This window comes from Microtus ochrogaster, unplaced genomic scaffold (assembly GCF_000317375.1).
Source record: "Microtus ochrogaster isolate Prairie Vole_2 unplaced genomic scaffold, MicOch1.0 UNK1, whole genome shotgun sequence".
NCBI lineage: Eukaryota > Metazoa > Chordata > Mammalia > Rodentia > Cricetidae > Microtus > Microtus ochrogaster.
This window is the reverse complement of record NW_004949099.1, coordinates 4,693,736-4,712,961: the sequence shown is the minus strand read 5'-3', so window position 1 is coordinate 4,712,961 and position 19,226 is coordinate 4,693,736. Positions and strand designations below refer to the sequence as shown.

At 49.0% G+C, this 19,226-nt stretch overlaps 1 protein-coding gene across 6 annotated transcripts in view; it reads left to right on the top strand.

Annotated features, from left to right (window-relative positions):
* The window catches only part of Iqsec1 (IQ motif and Sec7 domain 1), a 329,466-nt gene that overhangs the window by 191,741 nt on the left and 118,499 nt on the right, over positions 1-19,226 (top strand). For 4 of the 6 annotated variants that reach the window (XM_026788142.1, XM_026788139.1, XM_005364874.2 and 1 more), the window contains one exon: positions 11,402-11,446. The exons of 1 other annotated variant lie outside the window; for it this stretch is intronic. In XM_026788142.1, the coding sequence (XP_026643943.1) occupies positions 11,402-11,446 (45 nt within the window). Of the gene's footprint in view, positions 1-11,401; positions 11,447-15,693; positions 16,263-19,226 lie in introns of those variants that run through there. One more of the 6 variants, XM_026788140.1, reaches the window with a different exon arrangement.

Here is a 19,226-nt window from a genome sequence, read left to right as displayed (position 1 = left end):
TCTCCTCTCCTGCCATAACTTCTGCCCCAAACAGAGAAACTTCTAGAGCCCTGAAGACAGGCACAGATTCCAATGCTGGCTAGAGGGAGTGGATGTGACCTTTCGTGGGGCCATCTGAGTTACCCAGGACCATAAAAACATCTCCTCCCTGTGTCTGCAGTTCCAAGGACAACCCTGAAGGAGTACTTGCTGAGCACAAGGCACCCTATTGAGTTGCTGCCATGGCCTGTTGACCAGGGAGGCAGGAGAGATGAGCCAAGCCCACAGCCACCACATAGGGCTAGGAACTGTGCCACACACCCCATAGCCACAAAGGGCAGGAAGGAATGTGTCTCCAACTCCTATGTACATAGTCAGTGGGGGGCTGCTGTCATAGAATGAATGTCACAAATATTCACGGCCCCATGCAGCTCCTTGAGAGCAAAGCCAGTGGAAACATCCTGAAGCAGTCACACTACATCTGCAGGGAGTTGAGGGCAGGGGACGCTGATCTTCCCTTGTGCTTAGCAGTTACTGTGTGTGTGTGTGTGTCTGTGTGTGTGTCTGTGTGTATGCACGCACATGCACAGGTATATGTGTGTGCATTTGGAGTCCAGAGGTTGACATCAGGTGTCCTCTCTGCCTGTCCACCTTAGTTTTTGAGGTCTCTCATTGAATATGAACATCATTTATTGGGCAAGAACAGCTGGCCAGTGAGCCCAAGTAATCTTCTTGTGTCTGTACCCCCCAACACTAGGATTCCAGCACTGTGTCACCACACCCAGCTTTTTATATGCATGTTGGGGGTCTGAACCAAGGTCCTCATGCTTGTGTGCATGCTCTTTACTGACTGGGCCTTCTCTCCAGCCCCAGTATTCACTTTCTAAACCAATGATGAGAAGATGGGAAGAAGTTACCTCCCTTCACTCTGGAAACTGAAGTAAATTCCCTCCAAACAACCTTCCTCTATGGCCTGACTGAATCTTCCTTGCTTTTAGCTTTCTCTGAAAGGAAGGTTCACCTCAAATAAGCATCACCCAGTTGGAGTTCCCTCTAGAACAGGGCCGGACTTTTACCCAATACCTAAGGAAGGTGCTCGAAGTCTACCCCCTACACCTACACCCACACCCACACCCCCCCCACACACACACACCATCACCACTACTGCCACCACCAGCCATCAGCCCTCACCTGTGCTGGGCCAGCATTGGCCAGTAGGCCTCCTCGTTCCAGCTTCTTTCCATGGCCTTGCTGTCTATCTTAGGGCAAGCTCAATTCTCTCTTCATCTGACACCCCACAGCTCAGAGCTGCTACACAAATGAAGTAAATTGAAATAAAGAATACTACTAGTGCAATACCAGGAAGCCAGTGGGGGAGTGAGGTCACTGGCCGCATTGTCATGGGGAGCACAGAGCGGGCAGCTGCTCTGGAGTCAGTGTGGTTTGTGTTAATAATAAACATTCTCTCCCATAGCAGCCAAGGAGGTACCCTCGGGCTGTCCCCTTGCAGAGAATGAAAGCTCTGTGCTCACAACCTGTGTCCACAGGCTCCCTGCAGCTCATTCACCACAGATGCAACTGGGCATCGCCTAGATGCTCTTGCTGTTAGTCAGCTTTCTAGGCTACAATAAAACTGAAACCATCAGCTTCTAAAGAAAAACAGGCTATTTCTGCTCATGGTTTTGGAGTCTCAGTCCAAGGTCACTTGGCCTCACTACTTGTAATATATAATTTTTTTTATTACTTTATGAGTATGGGTGTTTCACCTGCATGTATGTTTGTGTACTGCGTGTGTTCCTGGTACCCATGGGTGCCAGAAGAGGGACTTGGATCCTCTAGAACTAGAGGTACAAATGGTTGTAAGCTGTCCAGTATGGGTGCTGGAACTCAAAATCAGGTCCTTTTCTTTGAGAGCAATAAGTGCTCTTAACTGTTAAGCTGTCTCTGGCCCATTTTGTGATAAGGTAGTGTGGCATGGTAGGGAACATTCAATAGAATAAAATCATATGCTGCTCATGGTAGGGAACATTCGCTAGAACAAAATCATTTGCCTCATAGTCAGGGAGCAAGACAAAGAAAGAAGAGCCTAGGGTTCCACAGACCCCTTCACGGGCACACTCCAGAAAGATGCAAATGTTCTCTCACCTCTGAATTACTGTCATCTGGGGACCAAGCCTTTAACAGATAAGCCACCAAACTATTCTGTCTTACTGTGGCACATTCATGCCGTGGAATACCACTCAGTAGTGAAAAGGAATATGGTACCTGGATGAGTATCAGGGAACCACGTTGAGTGAGAAAGACAGTCTTAAGCAGTCATATCCCCATGGCTATATCTGAATAACATTGTCAATGACACAGTTATAGAGATGAGCATTAACCAGAAGTCTGGGATTATGGAGAGGCAACATGATGAGTCTTTTCATGTGAGGCCACCCAGATGACAGAATTACACAACCATACACATGCACACACAGGCATGCATGCACATATGGACACACATATGGGGGCTTAAGTACTGTTATGAGTTCTGTGCCTTGATTGATGTCCTTTTCATAGAGGTAGTTGCTCTCTGCAATTAAGCAAGGTGTTTTTATTGTCATAGCCAAAGTATGCATGCAGCAGCTCCCTAGGTAGTCTGTGAATCTGAGGTTGTCTCAAAGGGGATGGGGCACCAAGACTCAGGAATGGTCCTTATGGACTCAGAGAATCCTGTGTGCAGCCAGGAATAGAAACACTGACCACTCCCATCCTTGTAGAGGAAACTAAGGCCAGAGAGTGTGGCTATGAGAAGATTGAAGCTAGCTCCTTGGCACCCAAGGTCTGGGCTCTTGGATGCTGCAGGTAGAAGGGTTGAGTTCCCACACTGATTTTCATCTATAATGTAAGCTTCAATGAGCTGTTATGTACATACAAGATGGGGTGCACTTCAGCAATGTGTGACTTATAGACCATCACAAATGAACATGTAACCAGCATTTAGTCCCCAGAACACACTGGAGCTGTGCCTCATCCCCCATCTCCCATCCAGTTCCAAGGAGCCTCTCTAACTCTCAATCACACAGAGCTGCCTGGCCTGCTCTTGAATGTGTCCTTGGCTGATGCCCCTTACCAAGGAGGAAGCATCCAGTAGGTCCTGAAAAAGAAATGGAAGCCGTCTTCCCAGAATGCAGGAGAGCAGGGATGGGGATAGAGTATGAAATAGCAGTGCTTACGGTGGGGGTGGGGCCTCAGGCTGGCCCTGATGCTTTCCCAGGGTTATAGGAAAGGGGCTGCAGAGCCTGACTAGCTGGACCAGGAAATCCTCCAAGTCTCTGGGGTCCCCAAGATAGGGAGAAGCAGCTCCGGAGGGGTCAGAGGTGCTCGGAACAAGAGGTGGAAGGGATATGGTCTCCCCCTGACTCTCTGCTGCATATATAAATAGTATATACAGGCAGATAAAAGAAGTCTCCATTAAACAGAATTAATGTGCTACTAAAATATGTTCATTTGCATTTTATTATAGACATTGTTATCATAATTAATATATGCATGACTTAGTTTCACATGTGACAGCCTTTGGAATCCTGTCTTCTCATTCATGAAGTTTAGAGTTCCTACCATTGTTCCAAGTCCTTGAAGTATATTATTCCATTTAGTATTCACCAACATTACCAATGAGGAAGCTTTGTGGAGGTACAGACAGGTTAGCCACCTTGCCTAAGGTCACATAGCCAGTGTGGAGCAGCAGGGATTCAAACACTGGCCCTTGGCTCTGGAGTTCAGGCCTTAGCCTCACAGATCTGGCATCTCAATGTTGTGCACACAGTCGTGGGGATCATGACCCTGTGGGGTCTCTTAGATGCCTTCAGTAGCACTTAGAGGCAGCTTGCCATTTCCCCTCTACAATCTCAAAAGACTTAGGGTGAATTTGTATCTCATTCAGGGGCCAGGCTAGGGTCCTGAATGCACACGTGCTGAGCAAGAAACAATGAGGAAAGAGAGGCAGGAATGGGTCCCTGTCTTGGTTACCCAAGACCTCAGGCAGCCTGACTATATGGTGGGGGACAGAGAGTTTCAGGGTGGGATCCTCTCAGAGCTGGGCCTGGTCGCATGTGAGGTCACCAAGACATGAAGGGACTGTGGAATGGTCAGACTAGCCCCTGAGGAATCTCCTGAAGGCGAAGGACATGGTTTAGGGAAGTCAGGCATAAAGCCTTGTTATGTAGGTGGCAGCAAGGGCCAGGTTTCCTTGCTGAGTAAGCCCTTGGCCCTGTGTCTTGCCTCACAGCTCCCATTGTTACATAGGGACTTTGCTGACTGAGTTTTCTGGTGGGAGGGTATTGCCCAGTCCATGCCCATGTCATCCTAGGACCAAACAAATTCCTCAAAAAAAAAAAAAAAGATGAGGAGGGAAAAAAGAAGAAAATAGTCTTCATAGGATAGAAATGAGGTAGGAGAGGGCTGCATCAAGGAATTAAGATTTGATATGTGAGTGGGGTTTTTAAGGGTGAGTCAGGGTTTACTGCTGGGAGTGGAATGGTGGTGTCTTAAGTGTGCTACTCCCAAGACTTTTCGTATCTACGAAAAGGAACGATTCCTTGTGTCATGTAAGATTCACAGGAGAGTAAGATGGGAGACGGGAGATGAACTTCCACTGCAAACTAGATATTGCAGTGGTCACAGCAGGGGTAATGCTGGGGGTAAAATCAGGAGTGAGGGCAGAATCCCTGTCCCATGGCAGGGTGCGGACCTAGCACCATTTGGAGGCATCTTATTACCTCACCCTGGTATTACTTTAAATAGAGTGTCTGTGGCTGAGCAGCCAGGCTTGGGGGATTGGGACTGGCTTACAAAGGCCAACTTGCCACCCATGTCTTCTTGGGTTCTGTTTATTAACCCTACCCACTGCCCCCTCAATGCCCTGATGACCACCCTGGAGCCCATATGAACTGTGAGCATTCTAGAAAGTTCTGGGACACTCTGACACCACCCTTCATGCTCCTCCTCTGCTTGGACTGTTCATTGGCACTCAGCCTTAGAGCTAGTGGTGTATGGTCCCAGGGAGCTCTGGCTCCAAGACAGAGATAGCTGTCATTGGCCTTCAGCAGAGAAGAGGTTCCAGCAAGGACCTCGTATGAGGACACTGGGGAAACTGAGGCTGAGACTTGAATTGCTGACATAAGCACCCAGCATTTTCTTGGAATGTCCAAGCCCTGGTGGTCACACAGTCTCCCGTAAGAGCAGTATGGAGGTCCTGGGTAGGGAAGAGGCATGGTACCCACTGCAGCAGGAGAAGGTATTCAGTATGAGAAGACAGCATAGCATTAGCAGGAAAGTCAGTCCCAGGGCGTCTTAGTCAATGTTCTGTCACTGTGAAGACACCATGGCCAAGGTAACTCTTAGAAAGGAAGCATTTAATTGGGGGCTGGCTGACAGTTTCAGGAGCTTGGTTCATTATCATCATAGCAGGGAGCATGGCAACAGGTAGATGTGGTACTAGAGAAGTAGCCAAGAGCTACCTTCTGATCCATAGGTAGAGACAGGCAGGCAAACAGATGGACAGACAGACAGACAGACAGACAGACAGACAGACAGACAGACAGATACTGACTGGGTCTAGAATGAGCTTTTGAAATTTCCAAGCCCACCTGACATACTTTCCCCAACAATACCACACCTGTTCCAAGAAGGCCACACCGCCTAATCCTTCTCAATGGTGCCACTCCCTAGTGACAAAACATTCAAATATATGAACCTATGGGGACTATTCTTATCCAAACCATAACATTCTAGTCCCTGACCCCCATTGACTTATAAGCCATATCACAATGCAAAATGTATTTAAAATATCCCCATAATCTTTCGCGGTCTCGACATTGTTTAAAAGTCCAAAGTCCAGGTCTCTTCTGAGACTCATGACAGTCTTAACTGTAACCCCCTGAAAATCAAATAAAAAAGATCACATACTTGTCATGCAATGGCACGGCTCCTTTTAGCTTTATTGACAATAGCACACTTCTCTCTTGGGCTGGCTCCACACCAGGTCTACGGCTCTCCTTGGCAGGTATCTCGTGACTCTGGCATCTCCAGCATCACCCAGCAACCCTGACTTCATCTTCACAGCTGCACGCAATGGCCTCTCTAAGCACCTGGGCAGGGACACCCTTGACACATGTCTGCCTCAGTGGAGGAGGGAGACTGCACATCGCCTTTCTTTTCATCTTGACTCTAAAACCAGAACCAAGTGGCTGAAACTGCCACGTTCTGCTGCTTGATGGGACTGGAGCTTGGCTCCCTTGTTCAATTTCATTTGTACCCATTTTCTGTTGTTAATGGTTTCCTTCACTGCCTAATCTTTTCTTTGATTCCTTTTCACAGGTTGGACTCTTAGCTGAATGCGGTCTTTCCCTAAGATCACCATTCCCTTTATTCCAGTTAGCATTAGGCTTTTCTTTAAACTTATTTGCTTGTGCACCGGCTTTGGCTCCAGTGATACATTTCCTGGTGCTCCTTTTTTTTTCAGACTTGTACATTTTTGTATTTTTCCTTGCTCAGCTTGCTCCTGTTCTATATAGATATGCATAAGAATGACGACCAATAGCCATTCAACCCACTCAGTACTAGGCTGTCTTGAATCTCCTCTACCAATTTAACCTCAGACAGATTTTTAGGACAAGGACAAAAAAAGAGCTACATTCTTTGCCAAATATCACACAGGATTGGTCTCTAGGCCACTTACTAATTATTCTTCCTCTCTGAACTTTTGATCTGGGCCATGATAATTCACATTGTCCTCTGCACCATTATCTTCCATGCTCCTACGTATTGGCCCATTAAACCCTACTTAAAGCATTCAGCTGCTTTCCTAATCCAAAGTCTCAAAGTCTACATTCCCCCAACAAGTGGCTTGGTCAAGCCTGTCACTGCCATACCCCACTCCTGGTACCAACGTCTGACTTAGTCACTGTTCTATTGCTGTGATGAGACACCATGACCAAGGGAACCCTTATAAAGGAAGGCATTTAATCGAGGGTTTGTGTTGATCCCATTGTGAGAGAATAATACCACTACCACGATTTTTGAACCATATTCAAAGCAAACTTTAATTAAATGCTTTCCAGGATAGTGGACTCTGGTCAGGTCCATTCCAGGGTTCCCAGAAAATGGTGACAAGTCATATTTTGCAGAGGGCTATAAAGGTTATAAACCCATAAGGCTATGTATTTCCCACAATGTACAATAAGGAGCAAGCACATATCCAGATGTATTTGCTAGCTGCATGCCTCGCGCCTACATCCAGAGCATACATCCTGACGTATTTCCAGCCTGTGTACCTCCTGCCCACATGTAATCAAGCACGTGCTGTGTAGTTGGGTCAAGCAAACTTGTTTATGAGAGTGAAAGCATGTGACTTGTTACCTTATATAAACAGTGGCCTCTAGTATTTCAGGAAATGTCTGTCTTTGGGCAAGAGGCTTACAGGTTAGAGGCACTTTGCTTCACGGGTCTCTTAGGCACAATAATTAAAACTTAAAACATAACCTTGGATCTCACATTTGTTTACAGTTTCAGGAGCTTAGTCCATTATGGCAGAGAGCAAGTTGGCAGGCAGGCATGATGCTGACTAAGTAGCTAAGTCATCCTGATCAATAGGCAGAGAGAGAATGTGTGTGTGCGCGTGCGTGCGTGCGCGTGCATGTGTAAAGTCAGAGAAACAGAAAGACAAGATAGGGACTGGGCCTGGCATGGGCTTTTGACACCTCAAAGCTCCCCCACCCCCCAGAGGCATACTTTCCCCAACAATGTCACATCTATTTCAACAAGACCACACCTCCTAACCTTTGTCAAATAGTATCACTCTCTGGTGACTAAGCATTCAAATATATGAGCCTATGGGTGACAGAGACTACCAAACAGTAGGGCCTTCCTCCTGGACCCCAGGCTAGGCACAAACCATACCCAAACACCTGTTTTCACAGACAGATTCTTTATTAAGTGGGGAAGAAAAGTTAAAGTGGCTGCTTTCTGACTCAGGCATAACAACAGCAGCAAATGACCTTGCAGGTATAATTTTTAAAAGGAGGAAAAGGGGAGGTCTGTGTTAGAATAGGGTAGAATGTGGTGCTAAAGGAGATGGGGACAGGGGAAAGGGGGCAGGCAGGTGTATTTGTCCCAGAGGGACAAAGGACTGCCTCTTGATAGAGATGACATATGAGCAAATGGCGGTTTATCAAGGAAAGAGGGAAACACCGTGTTAGGATGAGGTATTCAGTTTTAATTTGGCATATTAAGTAGGTGAACCAAACGAGGCTCTTGATTGCTGGACTTTGGTATCATCCTCAGGAGGAGGTAGGGGCCAAATAAGAAAACAGACCTTGGTAGCTAGCTTTAGGTATATAATCTAATATTTTTTTTTTAAAAAAGAGTATGGTTTTATATTGTAGGATTAAGATATGAGGAAGTTTGGGGAAAAGCACTCAGATAAATCTGTATGAATGGTTGAGAACTTATGGTTGGTGCCTTAGGTAGGGTTTCTATTGCTGTGAAAAGACACCATGACCACAGCAACTCTTATAAAGAAAAACATTGAATTGAGGCAGTAGCTTATAATTCAGAGGTTCAGTCCACTGTCATCGTGGTGGGGAGCTTGGCAGTATGCAGGCAGGCAGGCATAGTGCTAGTGCTGAGAGTGCTACATCTCACAGGCAATGGAAAGCAGGCTCTGCGTCACACTGAGGGAAGCTTGAGCAAAAGAGACCTCAAAGCCTATCCCCACAGTGGCACACTCCCTCCAACAAGGCCACACATACTACAATAAAACCCAGTTATATTCGAACTACCACATTTTACTCGCTAGCCCTTATAAGCTTGTAATAATATCATAGTGCAAAATCCATTTAGTCCAACTTCAAAAGTCCCCATAGTCTATAACAGTCTCACCAATGTTTAAAAGTCCAAAGTCTCTTCTGAGACTCATGTAATCTCTTAGCTATAATCCCCTGTAAAATAAAAATAAAAAAAACTAGATCGCATACTTCCAATGTATAATGGCACAGGATATACATTACCATTTTAAAATGTAGGGAAGGGAGCACAACAAGAAAATATTGGACCCAAGCAAAACCAAAAACCAGCTGGGCAAACTCCAAACTATGCATCTCCTTCTCTGATGTCAAAATGCTCTTCAGGTCTCCAACTCATTTCAGCTTTGTTGACTTCCACACAATTCATTCTCATGGGCTGGTTCCACCCCTGTTAGCGGCTCTCCTCGGCAGGTATCCCATGGCTCTGGCATCTCCACCTTCTTGGTTTCTCCAAGGCAATCCAGACTTTACTTTCACAGCTTCACACAATGGTTTCTCTAGGCCTCCATTTGGGGACACCCCTGACATATGCCTGACCTCAGTGCCTTTCTTTGGGCATGAAGGCAAATTCCATAACCCATTCCTTCTATCCTTAGCTCTAAAGTCAGAACCACGTGACTGAAGCCGCCAAGTTCTTCTGCTTTGATGGGGATGGATCATGCCCATTGTTCAATTACATCTTCACCAGCTTTCTGTTTTTGATGGTTACCTTTATTATCTAAACTTAACTGTTCTAGAACTTGCCCTGTAGACCAGGGTGGGCTTAAACTCAGAGATCCACCAGTATCTGTCTCCCAGTGCTGGGATTAAAGGCATGCCACACCATACCCAACTCTAAGCTTTTCTTTAGTTCCTTTCCACAAATTGGAAACTTAGCTGGGTGGGGTCTTGCCTGATGTCACCACTCCCTTTATTCCTATTCTTAATCTGTTTATCTCCTTAAATACAGAATTATCTCTATTCTGCTTCCCGGTGCTCCTTTTCTTCTCAAATTTTACATTTTCTTTCTCCTTTCATTATAAATCTTCATCAGAGTTACCACTAATAACCACACAACAGAGTCTGTGCTACTAGGCTAGGCTGTTTTGAGATTCCCTCTGCCAAGAGAATTAATACAAATCTCTTTACTTTAGCCTCAGACAGACTCTTCAGACAAGGGCAAAAAGCAGCCATATTCCTCACAAAAATATAACAAGAATTATCTCAAGACAACATATTAAAATTCTTCTCCTCTGAAACCTCTTGAGCCATTGCTCCCCCCACAGTTCAAATTACTCTTAGCACCACTGTCTTCCATGTTCCTGTCAGTATGGCCCACTAAGCAGTGCTTAAAGCATTCCGCTTTCCTAACCCAAAGTACCAAAGTCCCAATTTCTCCAAACAAAAACATGGTCAAGCCTATCACAGAAATACCCCAGTCCCTGGTACCAACTCTGTCTTAGTTGGGGTCTCTAATGCTATGAAGGGACACCATGACTACAGAAACTCTTATAAAGGAAAACATCTGATTGAGGTGACAGCTTAGTTTCAGAGATTCAGTCCATTATCATCATAGCAGGGAGCATGGCAGCTGGGGGTACAGCCATGTACAGCAGACATGGTGCTACATCTTGATCAGAAAGCAACAGGACATGGTCTCTAATCTATGGTTTTTAGCAAGACAGAGGGAATGGGAGAGGAGGGCAAGGCCTGCCAAAGCCATGCTCACCATGCTCAAGCTTGCCAGAGTCCCTTCAGTGGGAGCCATTTTTATTCGAACCACCACACAGGGCATGTCTCTGTCCTAACAAACGCTCCCATAGATAGAAGGTGCCACCTGGACCCCTTCACTCTGATGCTGTAGGACAACGGATAGAATGTGGAGTGTGGTCCTGGGCAGAAGTTTGCTTCATTGCTATTTCCTTGTTAGACACAGGGAAACTGAGGCACAGGATGGGGAAAGACTTACAACAAACTTATTTCACAGCTGGTATATGATTGGGTCAAAATACGGTCCTATTCCGGCCAGTCCCTGACCATACCCATTAGCCCAGCTGTAATTTGATCAAATAAAGAAGTTGGGAACGAGGCTTTGGGGCCCAGAGCTGGATGCTAGGGCTATGGACGGGGGACATGGAGGCTGTAATGCCTGGTCAAGACTCTTTAAGAAAGGAACGTGGCAGTGTCTTGTCAACCACATGCAAATTTAAATGCCAGCCCCATGCCTACATGCAGCAGCAGTAGGGAGCTTGCTTATGCCCAAGGTCCCCTGTCATGATTCCCAGCATCCACATTCCCCCTCTAGGGTGGGGGGGATAATCCTAGTCATGAGAGCTGCATGACCCTGACCGCAGTGTTTGGTCTCCCCAGCCTTAGTTTCCCCATCCGAGAAGGGGGCAGAAGGATTGACATTGTCAAAGACTCTCTGTGCCAGCACCAGGCTGAGATGACGGTGGCAGTGCCACCTCTGGGGACAACAGAGAAAGGTTGAAGCACATGGTTTCTTGTCTGAGGCCACCCATGTGACCTGAGTGGGCAGGGTGCCAAGGGGCTTGCTGTGGGACTGTTGGTAACCCTGTCTCGTTTTACCACCCCAGGAGCTCCCTGGAGACCGGAAGCAGCCTCTCCACTGACCGATACAGGTACTGTCCTGCATCTGCGTCTCCTGTCTCAGGGCCACCAAGGCCGATGTTTTCTGAATGAACTAAGGATGGAGAGGAGGCCTTGGGATTGAGGAAGAACTGACCCACTAGGAGCTGCACCTCCGACTTCCCTAGATAGATACCAGAGGTCCTATTGATATACCCCCTGAAAATACATACAATTTAAGTAGATCCCCCAAGCAAGGGCTTAGCCCAAGGCCTCCCCAAGAGCAGAACTGGGGTCCCCTGGAGGTCAGACTGTGCTGAGGCTTATTGCTGCAAGATCCAAGGCTGGGGTTCCCCTGAGGAGCAGCCTGCAGCAGGCAGTTCCCATGACAACCAAAGCTGGAGTCGGTGAGAACTGGGGATTTCCTTTGATTGGCAGTGCGCTGGAGGGCATGGCACTGCCTCTGTATGTTTCAGATCCTAATATTCTTACCCAGGGTCTTCAGAAAGAATGCACTTTTTTTTTGTAACCAATAGAGATTGGATACTCAGCAGGGCATGCAGCTCAGTTGGTAGCATGATTGCTTAGCATGCAGAAGTCCTTGTTTCATCTCCTTAAATCAAGTATGGTGGTGCATATCTGTGGTCCCTGCACTTGGGAGATGGAGACAAAAGGATAGGAAGTTCCAGGTCATCCTTGCCTACACAGCAAGCCCAAGGCTAACCTGGGCTACTTGAGACTTGCCTCAGAAACAAACAAAAGTTAAAACCCAAAATAGATTAGATATTGGGCAGAAGTAGATCCGAGAACCGTGTGAGTGTGAGTGTGTGTGTGTGTGTGTGTGTTGATGTGCTGTGACGAGGGTGGGGGTACATCTGCACTATATTGTGTGAGTTAAAGTAAGCTTTCTCATTTGGGGTTGTATTGTGAGCCATTCCCATGAAAGGGCCCAGTCTGCGCAGGGCTGAGGGTGAGGTGGGATGTGGCCACTAAGGAACTGGGCTTGCGGAAGAGAGGAAGCTCTTGTGGTGTAAACCCATCACTAGGCACACTAAGTAGTGCTGGATACCATCAGGATACAGATGATGCTATATAGAAATATGAAAGTTGTGCTGGACAATTCCTAGCCCTTGTGTGTGCTTCCATTTCCAGAACTGGGTATTGCCCCCGGGATGTGAGGACTGGGTGTGACACACGTGTATTTACACAGTCTTGTACATGTGCACTCCAGTAACACCTGCTACTACGATGGGTTTATTTAGTGATACCCAGTGATATAGGACAGTTGTGGCCCTATGACAGACATTCTTGCTCAGTATGCAGCCAGGGAGGCACAGCTGGGGTCTCAGTCTCGGGGTCCTGGTGTTCATGCTGTCCCAGTCCCACACACGTGAGTGACACACTTTACACACCAGCTCCTCGTGCACTTATCAGACTCTTACATACATGATATCCAGAGCATTTCAGTCCTAGTTCCTCCCAGGCAGACCCAGTATCCTCAAACTTGCCCATGGACTTCCACGCCCCAGTACTAGGGCATGCCAGGACCACAACCCACCTCAGGACATAGTCCATGCTCACACTTGGATACACTCACAGTTCCCACCCAAGGCTTGCTAAGGGTGCCCACATGTCTATGGGTATCCATACCAGGGTGTTCTGGGCCCTGGGGGAAAAGGTTCAAGAAATTCTAGTGGGCATCAGAACCCTTGCCCTTTTCTTAAACCCAGTGGGGTCAGTAAAAGCAGTATCTCCTCCTGCATGATCTCTTTGGCCATCTCAACAGACATGGAGGCCTACCAGAGGAAGGGCCAGAAAGCTCTGGAGTGAAGGGGGAAGCGGGTGGATGGACTTCTTGACTCAGGGTGTGTGGGGCCCCCCACTGACTTGAGTATAACTGTACAGTTCTCATCATAGCCAGTCTGAGCTCTCTCCAGACCAGGCAGGGCCCATAGCCCTATTTGACCTTAAAGCCAAAACTACAGTGTTTCACTCCTTACAGTGTTCTGGGGGTCAGAGGAAGGCTCAGGTGGCTACTCCTCCTCTGGCCCTGGTTCCTGGGTACCCGTGGGTGTCAAGCCCTTAGGATACCACAGCCACAGTCCTGTTACCCTTGCAGAGCTTCTGTGTGGCAGCAAAGGCAGAAACTCTGCTTCTTAGTGTAATGTGTGGGGGAGGGGGATGACAAGGAATTGTGAAGGAAAAGAGTAAATGACACAGAGTGACCAGAGAGAGGGTAGGGGCAGTGGCTCTGAGGAGGCTCCGTTAGCCAGCCTTGAGGCGGGATCCACATCTCTGCTGGAAACAGCTAGTGCAAAGGCCCTGAGGTAGAGCGTGTTCAGCATGTTTACAGCACAGCATTGAGGCAGTTGCTAAGTGACATCTGCTGGAGTCTCTGCCACCTGGCTGCGACATGGGACCTGCTTTGGAATCCTCACAGCCCCCTTAGATCTGCTAGAGCCAGCTCAGTGTGCCCATTCTACACATGAGAAAGATGGACCCAGAGAAATCTGGTCCAGAAACACTGGACCAGATCTGTGACTCAGACCCAGGGCTCCACTGCATCCCTCCTGCCCCCGGCCTCTGTGGCCTTCTTAAGTGGCAGAGGTCTGCAAGTTCCTAAGAAAAGCATGTTCCAAGCTCTGGTGGAGGGGTGTCACATGCTTGTCCCTGCCCCACCCCACAAAGGTTCTGAAGGCACTGCAGCCTGGGAAATCAGAAACAAAGGTCCCGGCCAGTAATTGCCTCCTTTCACAGGCATAGCCAGCTTCCTCTGCCATACACGTGAGAGGGAAACCAATGTCCTTGTCCCGGGGAGGGGGGGTGGCACTCTGCGTGGGGGAGGGGAGACAGCCTAAGCCACCTTGGCAAACAGGCTCATCTCTCAGGCAGATGGCTACCTTGCTTTCCCTGCCTGCCCCCAGCTGTCCTGCTCACTCATCATCTCTTGAGAATGCTGGTGTAACCCTTCCCCTTCCCCTGTGGAGCTCGCTCTGGCCCCTGCAGCCCTCTAGCCCAGTAGCCCCAGGGACCCACTTCCTAGGTTCTATCCACTGTGACAGATTGGTGACATGTCATCTCTGGTTAAGAATATTTCTTCTAGCCACAGAGCTTTCTGGTGGCTGCAGGTGAAAATGCCCCACCTTTGGACAGCATGAATCTCCACTCTGCGCCTAGGAGCTGGATCTTCTGGTTGAGGATGTACAGAGCTCATGTGTAAGACATCAGATCTCTCCTGGCTGCTGGACTCGGGACTCTGTGGATACATCTTGAGTTCAGAATGTTTCCTGAGCCTCTGTAGTTGGTAGTTGGTAGATTTGGAGCCTGAGGTGGCCAAGTGAGTGTGGCACTTTGGAAAGTCCCTTGGGTTCTGAGATTGTCCCCATTGCCATCTAAGGTCCTCACACTTGCCACTGCTGATGGTGGAGCAGCTGCTGGTGCAGACACTGATGGAAAGATGTGATCCCTCCGGGGGGAGGGGGCACTCCAAGCTGATGAATGAGGCTGTGGGTCAGACATGAAGAGGCCGGCATTCAGGAGGAATCACACATGGGGGCAAGAGAAGCTGTGCTGCTTTATTGGGACATTTGGGAAGGTAAGCATCTGAGAAATAATGAGTGTATGATCTGGTATGTGGCACTCCTAGTAGAGGGAACCCAGCACAGAACTAGAAGGATGTATCAAGGGGAAATGGGGACAGCTAGGCAATGTGTCCGGGTATCAGAGGGGTCAGACAGATAAGCAGAGTCCCTGAGAGCTGCTTGGTGAGGGAACCCTATCTTTATTCTGAGTGCAGCAGGGGGCTCATGCTGGTGTCTGGAACTAAAATGATTTATTAAGGTCCCTGGCTGGTATGTGAAGAATAGGCCACTGGGGTTGGTAGTCAGTAAGCCAGTTTAAGGGCAGGGAAAGAGACAAGACGAAGGCTGGATTCGGCTTCTGGCCTATAGCTACCAGGCCTCATGGCCCTCAGAGTCCCCAACTCAGCCCTGAAAACAATGCTCCTGTTTGGCTGTGGCCCCTCAGCCCAGCCACTGCCCTCCCACCCTCCCTCATTAGCCACAGGAGTCTCTTCCAGCAGCCAATGAACGGCTGTCATTGCGGTTCCATTTTAGATTTTATCAATGTGTCCCTGTCGCCTGGGCAACGGTGCTGGCGGCCTTGTCAGTCTTTCCTACTGCCTTTCAGAGCCCAGTTACTCCCACCGTGTGGTTACATGGTGAGTTTTCAGTCTTGCAGGCCAGGCTGGGATTCCGCCACATGTAATTTATGTGGCAGCGGAGGGCAGTGTCCGTCAGTCACCTGGACCCCTCCCTCACTGCTCCCCCTGGGCCTGCCCCATCCCTGCCACTCAGTCAGGGCAGGTGGGTGGACACTGGCTTGCCATCAGAAGTGGCCTAGTTGGAAAAAGGGCTGGAAGAGCAGCTGCAGAAGCCGTCACTCTCAGGCTCCTCAGGAAGATGGGTTGGGGGCCCCCACAGCTCAGCATAGCCAGGGATGCCCTGGTTTGCTCTGGGGACCCCCAAGGGAGCCCCCAGAAGCACTGGGCACCAGAGACAGCAATAGCGTGAGCCTGCCCTGTGAGAGCGTGCACGCGGATGAGCTGCAGGCTTTTGTGCTTGCTGCTCTTTGTATTGGAGGCGCGCACTGTGTGAGCTGCACCAGGCAGAGCTGGGCCATGTGAGTGGGGGCCCGCAGCAGGGATCAGCAGCCAGGCCTCCACCTCCCAGCAGCCCCTTGCTGTGTCTCTCTGGAGATACCACTACAGTCCGCTAGAGACTGGAAAGTGAAAATGCTCAAGTTCAAGGCCTTCTGCCTGGATTACTGGCAATTCCTGTGCCTGCAGCCGCTGCATGGGGCCTATAAAAGGTAAGCAAATCCTCCTCTACAGAGGGCCTGGGTCGTAAGGGCAATGGGTCCTAGATGGAAAGTTCACCCTGCGTCTGCCCAGCTACAGGACTGTCTTATCTCAGCTCAGGATCCCAGCCACTGGGCCAAGAATGTCAGTGGACTTAGTGTGGTCCACTCTGCAACTCGGCTTAACTCCCTCTCCTCTCCTCTCCTTCAAGCCTGCCATTAGAAGCGTTGCTGCAAAGGTATGGCTCCTTGACTGTGCTAGGGTGCAGCACTGCTCAAAATTCTTGTTGCTGGGTCAAGCCAGGGAGCCGGTGAGGTGCTGTACAGGTGTGACTCCCAGGAGGCCAGTGATGGGAGCCAGGAGTTCCTAGCCTGTAGCCACACTCTGTCCAGTAGCAAAGACTGCTGTGACAAGTGCATTTGATTGACTACCACTCAGCACAGATCTGCCATGGCAGGTGTGGAGGACACCTGACCTGGAAATCAGAGGACAAAGTTGAAGCGTCTTCTCTCCAAGTGCCACCTGGGGCACCTGGGGTAGTTTTCCTCTTTGAGCCACAATTTCCCCATCAGCAGGGATTTGGACCTGACGCCACTGTAGTGAGTAGGATTTGAGTGTTGCTTCCTGGAATGACAAGGACTGCAGAGGCTGCAAGCCTGTGTGTGTGTGTGTGTGTGTGTGTGTGTGTGTGTGTGTGTGTGTGTGTGTTTCTAAATGGATAACTGTGTGAGAGTGGCTGTGTGTATATATAGGAGGGATTGTGAGTTTTTGTGTATATCTGTGGAAAGTATATATAGTGTAAATGTGTGTGTGTGTGTGTGTGTGTGTGTGTGTGTGTGTGTGGTCTTCGTGCACACCCTGTTTGAGTCACTCATGCTCTGCAAAAGAGAACTGTGTGGCCATGGCAGGGTCATCTGAATGACTGTAGTTACAGACTCTGAGGAACAAACTATTTCGTCTACTCTGGGGAATTAGTTTTTCCTGATTTCACACTCTGTGAAGTCCACGGCCATTAGTATGCATGCAGTTCTGGGAAAGTGTGGTAGCTTCGCTTTCACTCCCAGAGGGCTTTTTTGGAGGAGGTGCCTAGGGTCCCACAGCCACCATAGAAAGGAAGTCCCCATACTTGGGTGAGTGCCAAGCAGTGAGGCCCATCCTGCATCTGATTACACCAGCTATATTAGCACTAGGTGCTCATGCCAGGGCCTTAGCACACACAGAACACACAGCTGGAGAAACTTTTGTCTCTCAGGTTCTGTGTGTAGCCCTCGAGGACTGGATGCCCTCTGTGTCCAGGAACACCTGTGCCCGATCCTCACTGTGTGTGTGTGTAACATTATTATACTCTTGTTAATCTCAGCAAGAAAAACTCAGAAAGCCCTTCGTGAGGGTGATTCAGGACAGACCCAAGCACAGACCCATGCCTGGATGCCTGAGGATTAGAACTAGGTCTCCCTGCCCTCAGCTAGACTGTTATCTATAGCTTCAGACCATATTAATGCCAGGGCTGTGAGGCAGGCAGCGGAGCAGATCCTGTCAGTTGGAGAAGGTATGTGGTCAGAGTCCTGGCAGAGCAGAGGGTCTGGGTCTGAGCGGGGGTTTCCAGAAGTGACCTTTCATGGCATAAGCCATGTCTGAAGGGCTATGCTGGGAATCCCAGCAGAAAGAAAGGCGTAACATGAGACAAGCCTAGGGACTTTGAGAAAGCATGGGGTCTTCAGGACACGAGAAAAGCCACGGGACACCAGGTCCACATGTTTTGCCCTAATCACTGGAGAGCCCACTAAGGATCTTGGGTGTGGCAAGCTCAGGTTTGCACTCAGGACAGACCAAGCCAGCAACAGCCCCTCCCACCCATCTGTACCCTTTCCTCCAGGGCTCCCAGCCTGCCAGGGGAAACCCACTAACAAGCTTTAATGCTGAGGCAGGAATGGACAGCTGCAAGACTCTGTAGTATGTGGGAGGCCCCCAGGAGGAGCTGGGAAGGCTTACTGCTGGCCATGACATCTGAACTGTGCCTGGGGGCAGGCGTTGGATTTGGTTGCCAGGACAGGGCCTGCCCCAACACTGAGCAATGCCTGTGTATTTAGAATAATCAAAGGCTAGGTGAAAGCATTGGGGAAATTCAGGGAATGGGGTTACAAAGAAAGGCAGGGTGATGGCGTAAAGGCTGAGGCCCAGACACCTGCTGCCTGTGAGACTCCATTGTAGGCACTGACTTTCAGTACTGACCCCATGCAGTGGGGGATGGGCACATCCTACTTTCTAGGTGAAAAAAAACTGAGGTACAGGGGAGAAATACTTTGGCTTTTGTTACAAGACTGGTCAGGAGTGGTCAAAAGGTAAGCACCCTGTTGAGCCAGAGAAGTCACTTGAGCTCACCTAGCGCTGGTGGCTATCCACTGGGGTGAGCACCGTGCCCAAGCAGGAGTGTAGTCCTCTTTCCATGCACTGCTGACCACAGCCATGCGGGTGTATCAGCAAAGTGGGCAGGAACTTTGGATTCGGCCAGCTCCCGCCTGGCCAAGAGCTTCGGAAAGCCTTTTCCATTCTCTAATGCTCTTGTAGCCATTCTCTGAGGTGGCCAGGTCTGCTAAACCCAGCGCTAGATGCTTTGGGAGACTAGGGAAAAGTGCAGGAAAGTGCTGGAGGCTCTGGACAACTGCACAGCCCCAGGGGCCCTCCTCACAGAGGCTTTGAGCACAGCCACTTGGCATTTTGCCGGATGCCATATTTCCTTGTTTAAAACTGCAACCCAAAACTTAAGAGTATGAAAAGGGTGTTGTGCAGACAATGCATAATTAACCACTTCTAAACACAGGGTGCGCCAGGCTCCCTTGAAGCTGTTAATTATTCTTCATTAGTGATCTTAAATTAATGTAGACTGATTCTGGAGCCCCGCCAGTGGCTGGGCCTGGTTGGAGCTTGTGACTTCTTTCAACCAGAAGCCATATCGAACTGTTCAGGAATGCCTC